The 17,289-nt window shown below is 43.4% G+C and overlaps 1 protein-coding gene across 8 annotated transcripts in view; it reads right to left on the bottom strand.

Moving 5' to 3' along the window:
• Positions 1 to 8,342, bottom strand: part of WAPL (WAPL cohesin release factor) — a 64,549-nt gene extending 56,207 nt beyond the window's left edge. For 4 of the 8 annotated variants that reach the window (XM_066324192.1, XM_066324185.1, XM_066324190.1 and 1 more), the window contains exon 1: positions 4,393 to 4,916. In XM_066324192.1, coding sequence (XP_066180289.1) covers positions 4,393 to 4,894 — 502 coding nt within the window. In that variant the 5' untranslated portion in view covers positions 4,895 to 4,916. Of the gene's footprint in view, positions 1 to 4,392; positions 4,917 to 6,114; positions 6,291 to 6,437; positions 6,561 to 7,346; positions 7,711 to 8,047 lie in introns of those variants that run through there. The other 4 variants (XM_066324186.1, XM_066324188.1, XM_066324187.1 and 1 more) reach the window with 4 other exon arrangements.
• Positions 8,343 to 17,289: the final 8,947 nt, after the last annotated feature.

The following is a 17,289-nucleotide window of genomic DNA, read 5'->3' as shown; positions in this document are numbered from 1 at the left end:
TCAAATAGCAGTCAACAGACAAATGCTCTCTTATAGCACCAAGAGCAAAACTACTGCCAGAACAAAACCTGTCTGAATAGCAGTACATAGTAACAAATGACAAGATGAGGAATAGCTGTTTTCATTATTGCTCTAAATGTTAAGGGGAAAAAAAATAATTTGTTCTTTTAATCTTAAAGAGCCTCCTCAAAGGTCATTGCCAATACAACCACCACAAAATCTGTACTTAACATTACAACACAGCAGAAAGGGACACAATTCCTATGCCTTCTGTAGTCTGGAAAGATATTTTAAGTCATTCCATTTCTCCACAGCAAGGAAAGCACATTTTCCAGAAATAAATTCATAGGCTCTAAAACAAACCAGATTTAATTCATGCCCAATTAAAATATTTCACCATTAATGCCTGATTAACTACGTAATTCTTTTTTTCACTTAACATTAATGCAGAAAAGGAATATTCTCTCATAGTCCATAAACATGAAGTACGCAGAGATGAGAAACACCTCTCTTACCAAAGTGCCTTCTCTGATGAAGAGTATCAACCCCCTGGACCAGACCCTCCGAAGGCCGGAGTTACACAACTCAGCACGGTGCATAACAGCAAAAGGACCAGAGCACCCAGAGTCAAAAGACAAACTCACACTACAATGCCAGAAGTATTCCCTAAACTGAAATACCCAGAGAAGGCAAACTAGCTGTCCAAAGTGAAACACAATGATCCATTCATATAAACGCCATACCAACTCCCAAAATTCAAACCTGGACATTCATTTTCATCTGAAATATCGTACTACATTAATCCAACCTACATGCTAACAAATATCCTAAAAGAGCAAACTATAAAATCTGCTCTGCAAGGCCATGTTTTTATGCCAAAGCTTATGTACAGATGACTACAGCGTGAAATACTATTTCAGTTTATGCCTTACAGAGTAAGTTCAACAGTTAAAAAAATAATAAATCCCACCAGACTGTTTCAAAAATCCAAATATTGTTCTGAAGGTTTTCACCTTAGCCTACTGTAAGACTCTCTCCTAAAAACCTCATTTTCTAACTAGCTGCATTTTTGCTCTATATGAACTACCAGTGTGATATTTCTCTAATGACACAACTTACTTTCTAGCTACCAAGTTCTCCCTACCTTCACAAAGATGACCTAACAGTAACTATTAACACTGAGCAGTCTTTCATTGTTTCAAATTTACCTAAACCCCTATCTGCAAATTACCTGCTACATACAGGATTACTCAGAGACACTCTTCAGACAGTATTATGTCTTGATCAAGCAACATTAGGGTAAGATTATGAGAAGCTTTCCACATTAAGAGCTTCTCAAAGCCTTTAAAATGAGATTGTTACAAGCACTAGCTGAAGGCTATTAAAAAAAAAAAAAAAAAAAAAAAAAAAAGGAAAGACCAGCAAGTTCTACCGTTTAATTTAAAGGATGCAGATCCTTAACTGTGTTACATGGCTGCACAACTACTTAAACAAACCCCCAAGTCAACTGCTTTTTAATACCAAACACTAGCAAAAATTAAGTGACATTGCATCACCTTCATTTTAATGCCCAAAGAAATGGCCACTGAGGCTGGATAATACAACTGGAGCAGAATTAACTGTACCTCTCAGTTTGTGCATGGCCATGGTAAGTCAGGTTTTTCAACTCAGCCTAACTCTTAGCATTATCTTCACCTAGGTTAAGAATTAAGATACAATGGCTCATGCTCTCTGGGTGTTCTGAGACCTTTACTCGGGCACTGTCTAGCCAGTATGAGCACCAAGACTAGCAAATTGCACCTTAAAACAAACAGGCACGTTCTCCAATACCAGTACCAACACAGCCTAGTTTCCCATACCCAGAGATACAGTATGTGGGTTAAGGTTGAGCTCACATGGCAGTCTTCCTTACACTGGGAATATTCATGTTCTTCTACACGCCTGCTTCCCCTCTCGGCCCCCAGCCCTTTCCTTCCTCATCAGGAATACTCCAGCTTGCTGTCTCAACGATCTATAAGCCCTTTGGACAAATCTGGTTGAACCTGGTGGAGTTCAAGAGTCACCAGGAAGGGGAAAATTATTATGGAGAGGGCGAGGACAGGTAAGCAGTTGAGGTACATACACTTAGACTCTGCCCAAGTCCCTTCTTCCTCCAGAACTCTACCGCAAATCAATCAAATTAACTCTCTGTAGCATTGAAAGAGCCCCCCCATTAAACTTTACTCAACAGCCACTACAACAAAGAAGCCTTTGATGCACCTACATTTACACTGGCTGACTATACACCACTATCTCTAATTGCTCAGTGTGCTGAGCAACGTCCTCAGAGACAACGAGAGAACTTTTATTTGTTTTGGATCAGTTTACACACAAGCATTACAGCAGCTTAAACCATTCAAGTTTTATTTACACGAACGAAAAGAAACACTATCACCAAGACTGCAGTCTTTAAATAAGGGTAAGGAAACCAAAGATCTTCCTAGGACGCTCTGCAAAGATTCACTCTCGACTGAATTTCATCTCTGAAGATAGATATGAAAAGGGTTTTTATCTTCATTTGTCTGAGTGTCAACAGAACGTAACACACTCTGTAAGAACAGAACCATCAGATCAAGATACACCTTGTCCTTCACTACTTCTGTCTGAACTACAATCAGTAACAAATACCACAGAGCATCTCGCAGAAGAGAACTCCTTCAGTAAACTGTTGTTCAAGTAACCTCCCCCTCTGCATTCAGACCACCACCACACCCAAAAGCTGGACAGACTCATCCCCAAGATTCATCAGCTTCCTTCTGTTCAGAGCTGTGTATTTGTGATATACAGAGTATTGTCTAGCAAGGAGCTCTAGAATTTAAATAAGCATCAAATTAGCAAGGTTTTTCTGTGCTAAATATTTTATTATTTTCCACAGAACCGGAATCAGGAAGCACTAATGAAACTGCTCAAGTCTGTTCCTCTTGGCCTTTCACACAGTATGAATTTTCAGAGCTCTATCACATTCTCCCCCCACAGCTTTCTCACTTTCTTTTCCAACCAGAAAAATATTGTTCTGACAAAAGTTGTCTCCAAGGAAATCATTTCTCTGTAAAACCAGTTCTACTACAATCTCTCATTAACAACCAATGAAACTCATTACTATTTCTTTCTCTTAGAAACACTGGAGAATAGACTTACTCCATTTCTTATGAAAACTATATTCAAACTTTAAAATCCCATAAACTTTATTTCCAGTCTGAAGATGAATCATAGTTATAGATAGCTGCTGAAAACCATATGAAAGCAAGAAATATTTTAGCAGCAAAAATAAAGAGCAAGATCAAAAGACAACTACACATCCTACCAAACGTGTCTGTCAAACTACAGCTCAGATCAGCATTTCCTGAGTTTTCTTGAATTAGATCCCTAACATATATATTAAAAATAACTGAACTGTGACTAACTCTAGTATTCGGCATCTTCTTGTTTACCGCATTAACAACTGAAAAAGTACACTTAAATTTCTGATCCCTGGGTTAACTATATTTGAGAAATGAAGTTATGTAAGTTCTTCTCATTAAAATTGATTTTGATAACCCAGAGCAAGTCAGTAGGTGTCATCTTCATCTAGGTTCATCTAATGTGATCTTCTACCCAATTATAGAAGCCATGGTTTAATCAGCCCATTATACAAAAGCCTCTCCTGAGATATAACAACATCTGATCTTTTCCAAGAATGACTTGAAGAAAATTACAGTGATGTTCAGCTCCATGAGAACTCTCCTTGAAAAGTATTAAGCTATCTTACAAACACTCCAGAGCCCAAAACACCTCCAAAAGGAGGTCTGACAGAATGAGTTTCACAGGTCTGAAATTTTTTAGGTACACATTGATGGAGTTGTGTTGTGCTAATTACAAACAGAAAATGTTTGTGCAGCTGAAGTTCAGAAAACTACTTTTTACACCCAAATTAAGAAACAAAGCATGGCCTAAGCTGTACCTGCACCTTCATGGCTGTAAACACATACCCACACTAAATTCTACCATTAACCCATCACTATTCAAAATGCATGTTTAAAAACCACAAATGCACTCAGCAATTGTAGAAAAGGAATGCTGTTATTCCATTTTATGGAATAACTGGACTGAGCGGACTGCACTGAAGCTAAAGCACTGTACCTCAATCTGCAGGCACACGGATTAGAGAGCCACAGGCCTCAGAGCAGTGGAGGAAATGCAGAATGCCTCATCCTGCTTTAGTTAAACAGAGTATCCTCTACAACTGCCTACAATTAACAATTGCCCCACAGTTTTATCAGAACCCTCAACCAGCCCTTAGAAACACAAAGTCTAAAGGGAGATTAGCAGAAATCAGAGGAAAACAGAAGTACACGGACAGTTGAGCAAACACACCTGCAGTTACAAGTTTAGCACTGCTGCCTTTGCATTCTCCATCTTCCACACTTTTGCTTGTGCTCTTTTCTTTCAAGAGAGGAACAGTATTGTCAAAAGGTATGCACTTGCTGGAGGCAACATTTTCTCCACTGTCTGGCTGATTAATTCTGCTGTTAGCTTCAAGTAGAGGAGTGAAGTCCTCAGACTGAGCAGCTTCACCAGGTTCCAGCTGAGAGGAGCTTTTAGCCTGTGACACATTCTTTGAAGACACAGGAAGAGATTCTTCATCACTGTCAAACCCAAATGGATCCTCTGTTACCTCATCTTCAACTTTGGGTTTCTTAGGAACATCAGAAACATCTGGTTTGACACTGGGCCTCTTCTGTCCTAATTTGGCCATGAAGGTGGTTTCTCCCCATTTTGTACTAAGGGTGGTCCGTTTGTTGGAAAACACTTCATCAAACTTGGAACTGCCATTTCCCCCTTTCCGGCTGTAGGTCTTTCCAAATCGGGATGTCATTTTGGCTCCTGTTTCATATTCTCTGTTGTGAAAGAAAGAAAAACATCAATTCACCAACCTTCTAGCACAAATAATTGTTACTTCCACCCTTTATTGGGCCTATGAGCACCAGGCATGTACATTGCACACAAGCAACAGATCCATCATCTGCTTCTTTCTAGACTCATTCCTTAATTCACATGTAACTGTCATTATGGCAAAAAGTTCTGCACTAAGCAGCCACTAAAATAAATCAAAATTCAGTTGCTTGCACACTTATAAACCAATGGCACAATGAACCCTTAAGAAAAATCTTCTAAGAATGGCATTGCTTTGCTCTAATTTTATATTTTCAAGTCTAAAAGGCACTATTATAAACATCATGAAACAACTCAGCAGTATTTACACCACATCTGAACACGCAGCTCCCTCCTGGAGTCCAACGGCAGCGCGTGGCATAAAAACCCTCTTGCCAGTTAAACACAAAAACTCTCCAAATATTTCACATTGCTGTAGATGTATTTTAAGTACGACTTAATGACAATGATGACAACTCCATCCCATGGTCTTCTCTCACACTCAGACTCCCTCAGCAAGTGTTTTACTTGGTAGCATGATGTGGTTTTTGCCATCCACCTCAGTCGTGGTGCACAGCAATCCCTCCTGAGTAAATCTGATTCACTGAGGGGCACGAACAGAGACGGCTCAATCCACTCCTAACCAGAACATGGAGGACACCTCAAACAGGCCAGTGGCAACCATTAACTGTTCACTGGCTCTTACAAGCACAGCCACTTCACAGCTTGCTCAGAAGAACATAAGTGTAAAATCAGCAGATTAAACAAGAACACATTTAAGAGCTCCATGCATGTGCTCTTTTTCTACTTTTGTTTAACTCGAGAAGGAAGACAGACCACCTGGGGGATTTTTACCCAAAAACAAATACTTCAACTACTGGACGAATGACAACATGAACCCCAAACCCTAGTATCTGTTTTGTGAACCACTATTTCTCTCTTCTTGGCCCAAACACGGATAGGAAATTTCAATTCCTTATAGTCAGCCTGAATCTAACCCAGTTCATCTTTCTCTATGAAATTCCTCTCCATACTGGAAGAAAGTCTGTCTAAAAAGACAGTTATTCAAGCTATAGAATCAAAGCTAGCTAGCTTTTGAAGTCTTAACTAACTTCATATAAAGTATATGAAAAATGGCAGTTAAAATATTTTTATTGAACTTACCATGACCTATTTGTTCAATACAACTGCTTTATCATTACTTCCCAAATATGCGATATGCTGTTGTTTCTGTTTTAATTTTTATCTCAACACTCAAGAGTTTCTCAACCTGAAGTGTCAGCCTTACTTTTGCCAAAATTGCCAGCCTGCTTTCCAGAAATGTCCCTCTATCACTTCATTCTAGCAAGATTAATAATAATCTCCTTCAATTAGACCAAGCCAACCTTCACTTCTCACAGGAACCAAGCAATTCATGGGGAGGAGAAAATCCATGGAGAAAAATTTCAGTGAATTAAAATGATGAAACGTGAACTTGAGAAGTTTACCAGGCAGATGGTGATGCAGTGCAGAAGAGCTACAGGAACACCCACTTTGGGAAAGGCTCTTCTCCCATCAGTCCAGCCAAGGGAAGGTAAAGGCAGGTGTTTATCTGCTGAGCAGAATGTGCTGCAAAAGCCCACTGCAGAGGGCTCCTGGCTGCTCCTAGGAGACAGCACTCTTTAATCCCATCTCCTCTTTTCCCCACACACATCACTGCCAAACTTCTTTTTTTCCTCCTCTGCAGGTAGCTCAAATTTTCTACTTTCTATCTACATGTACTTTATAAAGCAAACGTCAAATTAAATTTAAATTACCCGTTTTATTTTGGTGATGCTTGTAAATATTTGTAATGGCAACCAAAATATTTTAGACCAGAAAGGCCAGGTTTTTGAGCTCTAGAAAGTAAAGCAAAATATTTATTAATATCTTGGTTTCTAACAGCTTACAGGAAAGAAAAAATTACAACACTCGCCACTAGCACATTTTCCTCCCCTAAATCCTCAAGAATCAAAATAAGTATTTATTATATTAAGCATAATAAGAAGGGCTCAAATAAGTATTTTTGACACTACACTTCCAGCCTGTGCAAAAATAATGACAGATATAAACTATGGCTTGTGGGTTGCAGGTCCAAAGAGAAAATTCCTGTAGTCAAGAGTTCATTTTCAGAAAGCAGAATCACATTTTCTTATTTATAAACTTCAAAATTAAGTTCATCTCATAAGAAGTTTTAAATCAAAATATAAACCCCAAATTAATACTCACTATGATGTGCGTAACTTAAAAGATGAGTATCAGGAAAAAATAAATATGCTGTAAACTCGTATCTTAGATTGAGGTTAAATTTAAGGACAGAAAAAGGTGCCTCCTTACAGGAGAACATCAACAGAACAGGATTTTTACTCTTTACTTACAATTTGCTCTTGATTTTTCACTCAGAGTTTCAATCAAACACTGGGTGAATTTCACTCTTTTTCCACTCCCTGCCTCTCCCTCCTGCATTGTGCTGCACCATTCGGAGCGGTGCAAGCGACGGAAACACACGGAAAAACCGAAACACAGTTCTCCCGCATTTCCCAGCCCTAACTCGAGAGGACCAGCCGGAGACAAAAAACCCGGTAATTCCCCGGGAAGCCCTTCAGCCACCCCTACTCATCGCTCCTCTCTACACCGCTCCTCTTACATAATCAAAGGAAAGAAAAATAGGTTAAATGCACGGAGGCAGAAGGAGCTGATGAAATCCCACGGTGACAGTTTCTTTTTTCCTCCCTCCCCCCCGCGCCGGGGGGGTGCGAGCGGAACCGGGTCACCCCACGGCTCCCTGATGTCATTTCCCTTCCCGCCCGGCCGCCTCCCCCGCCCCGCCGCCCCACCGGCCCACATTACACAAGTGCCCGGGGCGGCCGCGGCCCGGCCGGGCGGCGCAGCCCGCGGACCGCCCCCGCCCCGGCCCGGCCCGCACTTCAGCCCCGAGCGAACTCCCGCCCCACAACTTCGCGCCGGGCCGGGGGCGGCGGCCCCACACGGCCCCGCAGGCGGGACAGCGCCGGGGGCCGCGGCGGCAGCTCCCGCCCGCGGGGCGCGGGGCCCGCACGGCCCCTTACCCGGCACCCACCTCGGCGTCAGCGGTGGCGGCGGGTGCCGGGCGCGGGCCCGGCCGATGTGGCTCCGGCCGCGGGTTCGGGCCGCCGAAGCGCCGCCCGCGAAAAGCGCTGGGCCTGCGGGACGCCTCCGCCCCTCCGGCAGCGGGACCCTCTCGGGGTGTCGCGGGCGTCAGGGCCCCCGGCGCCGCCTCCTCCGGCGCCGCTTCCTCCGCGCCGGGATTATCGCCGCGCTCGGGACGGGCCCCGGGACCATCTCTCCGCCATTTGCCCCCGCTCCTTCCTGCCGTCACCGTGCGCGCCCCGCCCCCCGCCGCCGAGGCCAATCGCCGCGCGCCTCGCTCGGCCGCCCGCGCCGCCTCCGCGCCTGCGCCCGTCCGCGCGGTGGCCGCCGGGAGTCGTAGTTTGCGGCGCGGCGCGGGCCTCGCCGGGCCTGGGCACGGCCCTCGGAGCCGGCGGGCGGGTCCCTGAGCGGGGCTGCCCGAGCCGGGCGGAACGGGGTAACCCGCCTGGCGAGAGCCGCCGCCTCCCCGCAGCCGCCTCCGCCAGGGTCCGCGGGGACGCTCTGAAGGCGGGGCCAGCCGCGGGCAGCTCCCTCCGACCTCACCCCGCTGGCGCTCGGGCCCAGGTGGGTCCCGGCGCACGTCGAGGGTTCTGGGAGCAGCCCGGCCGGCCTGGAGCTGTGTAAGGTCAGAACCCTGCCCGGGAGCTCGGGGAGGCAGCAGGCGCCGAAGCGGCCCCGCGTGCACTCCATTAAAAGTTTGCGGTGGCCTGCCCAGGGCACAGGAGCCCCCTGCGCTCCCGGCCGCCCGGGCTGGTACTCACAGTGGGTGCGCAGTGCCCGGCCCTCACATCCGCTCCAGGGAGGAAACATGCTCCGCACAGACGGCCCGCGGAGCCAGCGCCGTGCCGGCTCTGAAATTGCGCCTTTCACATGCTCCCGCTTCCACAGGCTGTTACATCCACCCACACGCGGTAGATTTATGCACACCTTTGAGGCTTTAATTAACGATACACACTATGCAGAGAGAGAAAAAACGCTCCAAAGGATTGTGTCATGCAGCAAAAGACATACGGGCATCAAACAGTCACCAAATCAAATATTTTATATTCTGTAGGCAATATTTCATAAAATCCTTGTGGGATAGAAAACTAGAATGACCAGGAAAACATTAAAAAACCAACATCACACAGATGTAATTTGGTTATTTTTCAGAAGAGTGAGGAACTCAGAAAAGTCAAATGAAATTCTACAGCCTTGGAGTCCAGAATGGTTTCACAACACATGCTCATGCTCAAACCATCGTTTGAGGCTTTATAATACAAGTCCCAAATGCAGAACTAATTTAAAGGCTGATTTCACTGTGCAGAAGAGATTAGAGTTGTCTCAATACCTCTAGGTTTTTTCTTAATTTTATAATTACCCAATGCCAAATCACTGCCTCACAGTAAGAAGGTGCAAGACTATGGTTTTGTTTAGTGATCCTTTGAGTAAATCTGGTCTTTGCCTCATCCCTACTGAAGTGTCGGAGCTTTCATGCATTCCTTCTGAAGCACAAACATGCTGTGAATGTGCCCTCTAAAGCCAGTATACAACTGGTACTGCTGGAGAAAGTGGAGATAAAACCAATGGGGCCTTGCAATGAGAAGTACAAGATTGAGGTTTGTGTTGTGTTTCAGACAAGGCTTACAAGCTCATCTCTATCTCACCACCCAACTCAGTTACTGAACAGCCACTGAAAAGCAGGCTACAAACTTTAAAATCCGTAATCTGACTACAAAAGGTGAGGAGATTGTTCTCCTGAGAGTCTTCTTGATCAGAGCTACTAAATAGCTCATTTAAACTCTTAGGAGTAAAATGGATAGCTAAACCTGTTTGGGTTTGCATAGTCTGTTAGACAAAGAGGGGGAAAAAGTCTAACTGTGGGAGCTCAAAACACTGAGGCTCTGACAAGTTCTTTACAACATTACAGTTTGTCCTGAGAACCAGAAAAAGTGAAGAAAATGGCCAGAGTAAGGAAGTAACACCAAGAAACTATTAGGAAATAGTTTCTATTTTAATATGAAACTCGAAGAGTCGAAATTAAATTAGATCTGTTTCCAACATAAAGCCCGGGCTACCTAAGTCACTTATACAGTAATGTAGAGAATTTTGCAGTCTAATGATAGTAATTGGATGTCATTTGAAAGCTCTTACACACCTTATACCCCTGGGCTAGCTTCATATTTCTAGCTGTATTTCCAGTCTTTGTAGAAACCCCACACAGAGTAATCCAAGCCACTGCAGATTCATGGTCATGAGGGAATTTCCCATGACTAACAGAGGATAAATTAGACTCCTTTATGTGCTGTCTATCCTATCCTGGTACCAGCAGAAGTCTGTAAGTGAAGCCTTTTACTAGGATGATGATGGAAAAACAAACCTTGTTGTGTTCAAGAACAGCAGAGATGTACCAGTTTTACTGCCGCAACATACTTTAGATACTTCGGAAATCTGACACCCAGTATCTTAATAAGCTTGGCAGTTAACACGTTAAGCTTTGCTATTTCCATTTGCATTTGGCTCACCTCAAATATGCGAGTACCATGGCAGAGCAAATAAAAGCCAACTCCCATCTGTGTTCGGCAGTAGGTATGTTTCATTCTCAGAGGGTGGAACTTAACAGGCATTTCATGCTTTTTGTGAAATTATATTACTGATAGTTGCCATCTCCCTTCACACAAAAAAATCCCCCAAAACAAAACACCAGCCACACAAATCCTCTCACAACAAAAAGCAGCCCATGAAACACTCCAGTCTGGAATTTGTATTCATGAGAACAGCAGTGTGAGATAAGCAGCCGTCTTCAAATTGTGGTTTTTCTACCTTAAACACTTTTGGGGAAAGTCAAAGTGAATCCTACAGCTTCCCATTACTGCTTTCCCCTTCCCTCCAAGAGAAACCATCAACTTGGCTGCTTATAATAAAGTCAGAAAGCCCTGAAAAAACACAGCTCAAGTACATCCAAGGTGGATATAAAATAGATAAAAGCATAGTAGTAGAAGGAACACATAAGAGGGACAGAACGGTTATTTGGATACATCCTATCTTAATACACTCTGGACCCCTCTCAGCTCTCTTTGAGATTCTGTGCCAGGACCTGTGCAGGGCAAACAATACAGACTTTTCCAAGTGAGCTGTAGCCTAGTACAGAGCCTTTCAAAAATATTACATTTAAAACTGTTACGATTTCTTCCAAAACAAAAGGGAGGCAATGCAGTAGGAAAACAGGTGGTTCCCCATGCAGTAGATACTCTTGGGACAGAGGGAGACAGTCACATCCTTCCAGAAACTGTCAGGAAGGTTTCTCAGTGCTGCTTCATGGAAAGAAACCACAGCATTTGACTGTAATAGAAGCATAACTGAAGCTACAGGTTTTAAACGGACCATAGCGATAGGTATCCTTTATATCAAGTACATGAATTAGCACCATAATACACCCTTGCTCCAGTCCTTTTCCCACAAAAAGGGAATAATGTTATAATCCATTGCCCTGTTTCCCCATGAAGAACTACCCGAGAGGCAAACATAGCTCACAGGAAAGCTCTCCCCATTGCTCCTCATGCCTCAACTGGTCTCCTCACAGTCCACTCCCTGTTCCTCTGCACCTCAGCCTAATCACAGCCTTCCAAGTTCTCAGCTTCCTGTCATACTTCCTTCCTTGTCTCTTGTTCAGGTGGGAAGGGATGGGGGTGAAGAGGATGTCCTGTTGCACTCACAGCTGCTGCAGTGCTTTCATGTCCCACTTAGCACCACTACAATACTAAACATTCCAGTGCTTTTTCTTTGCCAAAAGTCACCGTGCTCCTGTTGCTGTCCTTCAAATGTCATGGGCACACATGGGTGAGAGCACACAGGCCCTTGCCATTTTGATTCACTGGGGCAATAATTTCCCCCTTGATATTTGCACAGCAAAGGTGCGGGGAGCGTGAAGAGACAAACAAAGGAACTAATTACCATATTTTAGTCAACTTCTCCTAAAATGGTGACTTGGACTTTATTATTGCCATTAACATGCTGGAGGAAGGGCAGCAGCACCAGCACAGGCCTGGGCAAGAAGAGCAGGGTTGTACCTGTGAGAGCTGCAGTGGCTGCACAGGGCAGACGTGGTGGGTTGACCCAGGCTGGATGCCAGGTGTCCACCAAAGCCACTGTCACTGCCCTCCTCAGCTAGGCAGGGAGAGAAAATATAACAAAAGGCTCACGGGTTAAGAAAAAGTCAGGGAAAGATCACTCACCAATTACTGTCACAGGCAAAAGAGAATTGATTTGGGAAGATTAGTTAAATTTATTACCAACCAAGTCAGAGTAAGATAATGAGAAATAAACCCAAAATCTTGAAACACCTTCCCCCTGCATCCTCCCTCTTCCCAGGCTTAACTTTGCTTTCAGTTTTCTCTGGCTCCTTCCCCTCTCACATATTCCTCTCTCCAGCTGCAGTTTGGCAGTTTTCTTCTTCCCTTCTTATATCTAGCCACCACCATTGTTTGGCTTGGCCTTGGCCAGTGGTGGGTCCCTCTTGGAGCCAACTGGGACTGGCCGTATCAGACACAAAGAAAGCTTCAGGCAGCTTTTCAGAGAAGCCACTCTTGCTACCAAAACCTTGCCATACAGTGGAAAGTACAGGGGCAGGGAAAGAGGGGAGACCTGCTCCCCCACAGACAGCAAAGTATAATTTCTGTCAAGAATATAGCTTTTCTTAGTGAGGTATTTCCAATAGATAATGTATCACTAATTTCTGACACTGAGCCCTGAGAAGGACTGAAAGACACTCAAATAGGGGATCTTTATACAGCTTTGGATCATAATTTTCAGTAGCTGCCTCTTGACATGTAGAGGTTATGCCAAGGCATTAAGTTTAGTAACCCAAAACTTAAACACTCCTGGACACAGCAAAGGAATGCTTATGAGTGTAGCAAAGGGCCAGTTCTCCATGATTTAAAAGAGAAAAGTTCTCTGGATCATGGCATTACTAAGTCAGGCCCAGACAGCAGAAAAAGTTGTGCTACCCCACCTTCTCCCTGGCCTGCACACCCATCTGTTGCAATCATGTGAGAGGCAGCATCGTCCCTGCAATGTCAGAGCCTCTGGAAAGACTCGTTTTACTCGATGGACCAACAGCAGTCATTCACCTACGGCTAAATTCTCAGTGGTTTTCTGTGCAGCTTTTTTCCCCTAGGTGTTCAGCCTGTAAGTCTACTGGAAAAACCTGTGGTGAAACACTAGTGGGAAAGCACAAAGCAGCTTTCACCTTGTTATAACCATCAAGGTCAGGACTTTATTCTGCTATGCAGTATGTTCCCATCAAGCTCTGCTGAGAAAGTAACCACCTGTGCTGTTTCCCACTGAAGATTTTACTATGTGCCAACATGCTTCAGGAGGAAAAAATAAAACCAAACACAGGCTTTTGTAGTGAGGCTGCAGTCTCACTGTAAAATGCACAAGGAAAGTCTAGGTTCCTCCATCCTTTGAACAAAGCAAATTCCCATTGTTGTATAAGGAATAAAAAGGTGCTGTCTCTCTGAAATACCTGAGATCTCTCACAGACCTGTGGAATGATCAGACTGAATACCAGCCTTTCCTTCTTCCTGATTTTTTTTAAAATTCCTTTTCAGATCTCTCTGCTTCACATTATTGTTGAATTTCTGCCTGTCTTTATAGCAACAACCCATAGAGAGTTTCCAAAGTGTGTCAGCATAGTGCTTGTTGAGGAAAGAAAAACATGGGAACCCATCAAGAAATTGGTTCTTATAACATGCTCATTGGTGCAACTGTCATTGTCCTGCTCTATTCCCCCTCCAGCAATAGGGGAGCAGCCATTTCTGTTGCTTATTTTGTTACCTTGTTTCCTTCATCCAGTCTTTTAAAAAGGGCAGGCGTGTGACCAACAGTTGATCTCCCTTTCTCCTCTTAGTTTTGATCATTGGGTTTGCATGTGGCTGTCACACGCAGACGCTGTAACATTACCTTGAGATTTAATTTCAGAGTTTTGTTTTCACCTTTGTGTTTCCCAAGTACTTGCTTCTACTTTTCAGAAAGAGGCCAGTAACTAAGCACTTCTATAGCAGTTGCAAACTATCAAAGCCCAGCAATACCAGGTCAACAAATTTGTTGGTACACTGGAGCCAGGATGTGTGGCCATTGAGGATTGTGAGCAATGCTATAAAGGACAGCAACATCAACTACACTTGGAGAAGAAAATCCACAGAGAATTAAAACTCATGTAACTAATGAGGTCTGGATGGACGTGTCCCTGAACATCATGACAGAATTAATGTACTAGCTAGCAAATTATGCTCATAAAATGAAAATTGAAAAAAAAAAATTAAATTAAGATTTCCTCACGGGAATGTAGGAGGCAACAAAATATCAGTTAGTGACTTCATTAGTTTCCTGCCAGAATAGAGCCTTGAACAAATTAGTTTCACCTTTACTCAGACTACAAAGCAGCACCACAAAGAACGCTGCAATGCGTTGCACAAGACCCTGGTATGTCCAGGGCTTTGCACTGTGCCAGTTTTGCAAACTTGTTCACACTTAAGGTTGCCTGCACATGATGCAACCACGTCCCATGAAATGAGCAAAGATCACACCACAGCATGAAATAGAGAGGCTGTTAATGAGTGGTGGCAGAGAACGCTCAGAAAAGTAGCTAATGATAACAAAAGGCTGAAAACATCTGTGCATTGCCTGGTTCTTTAGACAAGTCACGGAAGTGACTCATTACTGGATCAGCCACGTGTAAGGGCAACAGAGCAGGCAGTGCATTTACTGTCCAAAACCGCATTATTATTCTAATAATACACTGGCCTGCAGGCAGCCTCCTTATGCTAGACTTCTCTGCTGGATCTCTGACCTTGAAATTCTGAGATACATGTTTATTGTGCAGCACAGTTTTTTTGTTTTTTTTTTTTTTTTGTAAACATTTGAAAGAAATTGGAGGAATTATTGATGCAAGAGTTTAGGCTCATACTAAGATGCTTTGACTAAATCAAAATGTCCCCCCAGTGGTTTTTATAAGCCTTGTACCATGGCTTAGGGAACACAAAATAAAATTCCCCTTTTATCTTTTAGTGATGATACAGAGTGGCTTGAACAGCATGCCAGTGTCTACTTGGTGCTTTTTTGTGCCTTTCAAACGGTAGGTACTTAAGCATACTTGAAAGCTCATCTCAATCAATATACCTTTGCTGATCAGCTGTCAAGCAAACACACAGCAGACTGGAAATACAGCTCATTCAAAAGGAAAAAAAAATCATCCCATGCTCTACTTTAGCTCAATTCCAAGCCGTCTTCATCAGCACAGTGTGGCATCTCCTAATGTAAAGTGTAAGAAATTTTGCTCGTTAAATGCTTTCTCAGTCTTGCAGAGCTGATGGTCCTTCCTGTCCCAATCAGTTCCCAGACTTATTTTCAACACAGGTGCCAAAAAAAGGAGGAAAAAAACTTTTAGGTCTTTCGGCTTAATTTTCCATTTTCTCCCCACTACTAAATGCAAGATTGGGCAAGGCTTAAGTAATCCTACAGGCACTGCTAAGTGCTTTTATCTTTGTATAAAATAGTGACTTTGGTCATTGTCAGCTTGGACCAGATTCAGTCCTGCTGCAGAGGGAAAAACATCAGAAGCTTTCTCAAATCACTGAATTACCCACCAGTTATTAGTAGCTAAGGCAAGAAAAAACAGTTGAAAGAACATCGATCACAGTTCATTTTTATTGTACGTACATCGTCATAAAGGTTCGATTAAGCAGAAAAGATGTTTTTAAGCAGCAATAGCTCTCTGCTGGACTCCAGTGACACCTACTGGTAAACAAAGCTTCCCAAACATTTCTTGAAAATGCAGCAGCATTAATTCCTGCAGCTGCCCTTAGGATCAGTAATAATTTTTTTGGCAGCTCAGGCTACGAACCACTCTACAATCAGGTCTCAGAGTTAATGAAACAATGTGTTTAGTTTTCAAAACTAGATTTTAATTCATCTGATTATTAACTACTTGAAACTGCATTTTTATCACTCTGAAGGTACTGTCAAGTCATACGTTTTGCTACAGGCAGCTGTAGGTTAGGAGAGGCCAGTTGATTTTTGGCCTGCTGGAGTACACTGGGACATATTTCCAATTTTACTGTTAGTGATTTCATTAATATAACTATAGTCAATAAGTAAATATTTTTTTATACCTCCATTTGCTTTCAGGTGCCTTCCTTTCAGCACAGATTCCAAAAATGAAGGCTGCATGAGTAGAACTGACTGAGCTCATGGCTTTGCTTCTGACACCTCCTTGCTGTTTGTAGTGCTGAACTGGTTTGTCACAGCTGTGTTAGTCTGGGAGGTCATACAGATATTCCTGCATGCCATTTCACCCAGCACTTGTAAGAGAATAAATACCAACAAACTCCCTAAGTGACAGTTCTGGGACCAGAATTTCAATAAAACCTCACATGATGCAAGGCTTTATCCAGAGAAAATGGGTGCAATATGCATGACGTACACTCAGACACCTCAGTTGCCAGCTGGTACAAGCAGAAGCAACACAGCAAGGAAAAGCAGTACTATAGCTCAGGTACTATATAACCAGACTCATGTCTTCCCCTTTTTACGTCATCCCTTTCAACACCGGGATCTATGGTGTAAACCAGTTTAGTGTATGGACGTGAGTCTTTCTGTTTGAGACAATCTGTGACTGAGGGATTCCTTCTGTGATTGACAGGGAAATAACACATGCAAGGCTTTCAAACCACAGTCTTGCCAAACAACTGCCTATAAACATCACTGATGGAGCTCTAGCCATCCCCACTGCATTAGCAAAATTTGCCCTTACTACCCCCGGCAGGCTTAGAATTGTCTTAGTTTCACCTCTAACACTGGGATCTCTTTTCAGATATAGCTCAAAGCCATGAAGTTTTACCTCTTTGTCCTGCATATCCTTCCTTTGAGGAACTGAAGTTTCCTGTCCAAAAGTCTATTTCTGTTAAGTCTGACAGTCTCCAGTGCAAACTGTCCCATGGAAACAAAAATGCTCTGTTATGGAGTGGCAAGGCTACCTGGCAATGAACACCCACCACCACAAATCAGCACAACTCTTAAAGCATCAACCCAGGCATCTCAGAATGAAGAATGCACAGAGCTTTTTTTTTTAAAGTACCAAAGTTTAAGTTGAAAAACCGCTTCTGGCAGAACACATGAGCCAGATTTGCACAGGCAGGAATATTGTTATCG

This window comes from Sylvia atricapilla, chromosome 8 (genome assembly GCF_009819655.1).
Source record: "Sylvia atricapilla isolate bSylAtr1 chromosome 8, bSylAtr1.pri, whole genome shotgun sequence".
Taxonomy (NCBI): domain Eukaryota; kingdom Metazoa; phylum Chordata; class Aves; order Passeriformes; family Sylviidae; genus Sylvia; species Sylvia atricapilla.
Note: the sequence above shows the minus strand (reverse complement) of the source record. Positions and strands in the feature narration are given on the sequence as shown.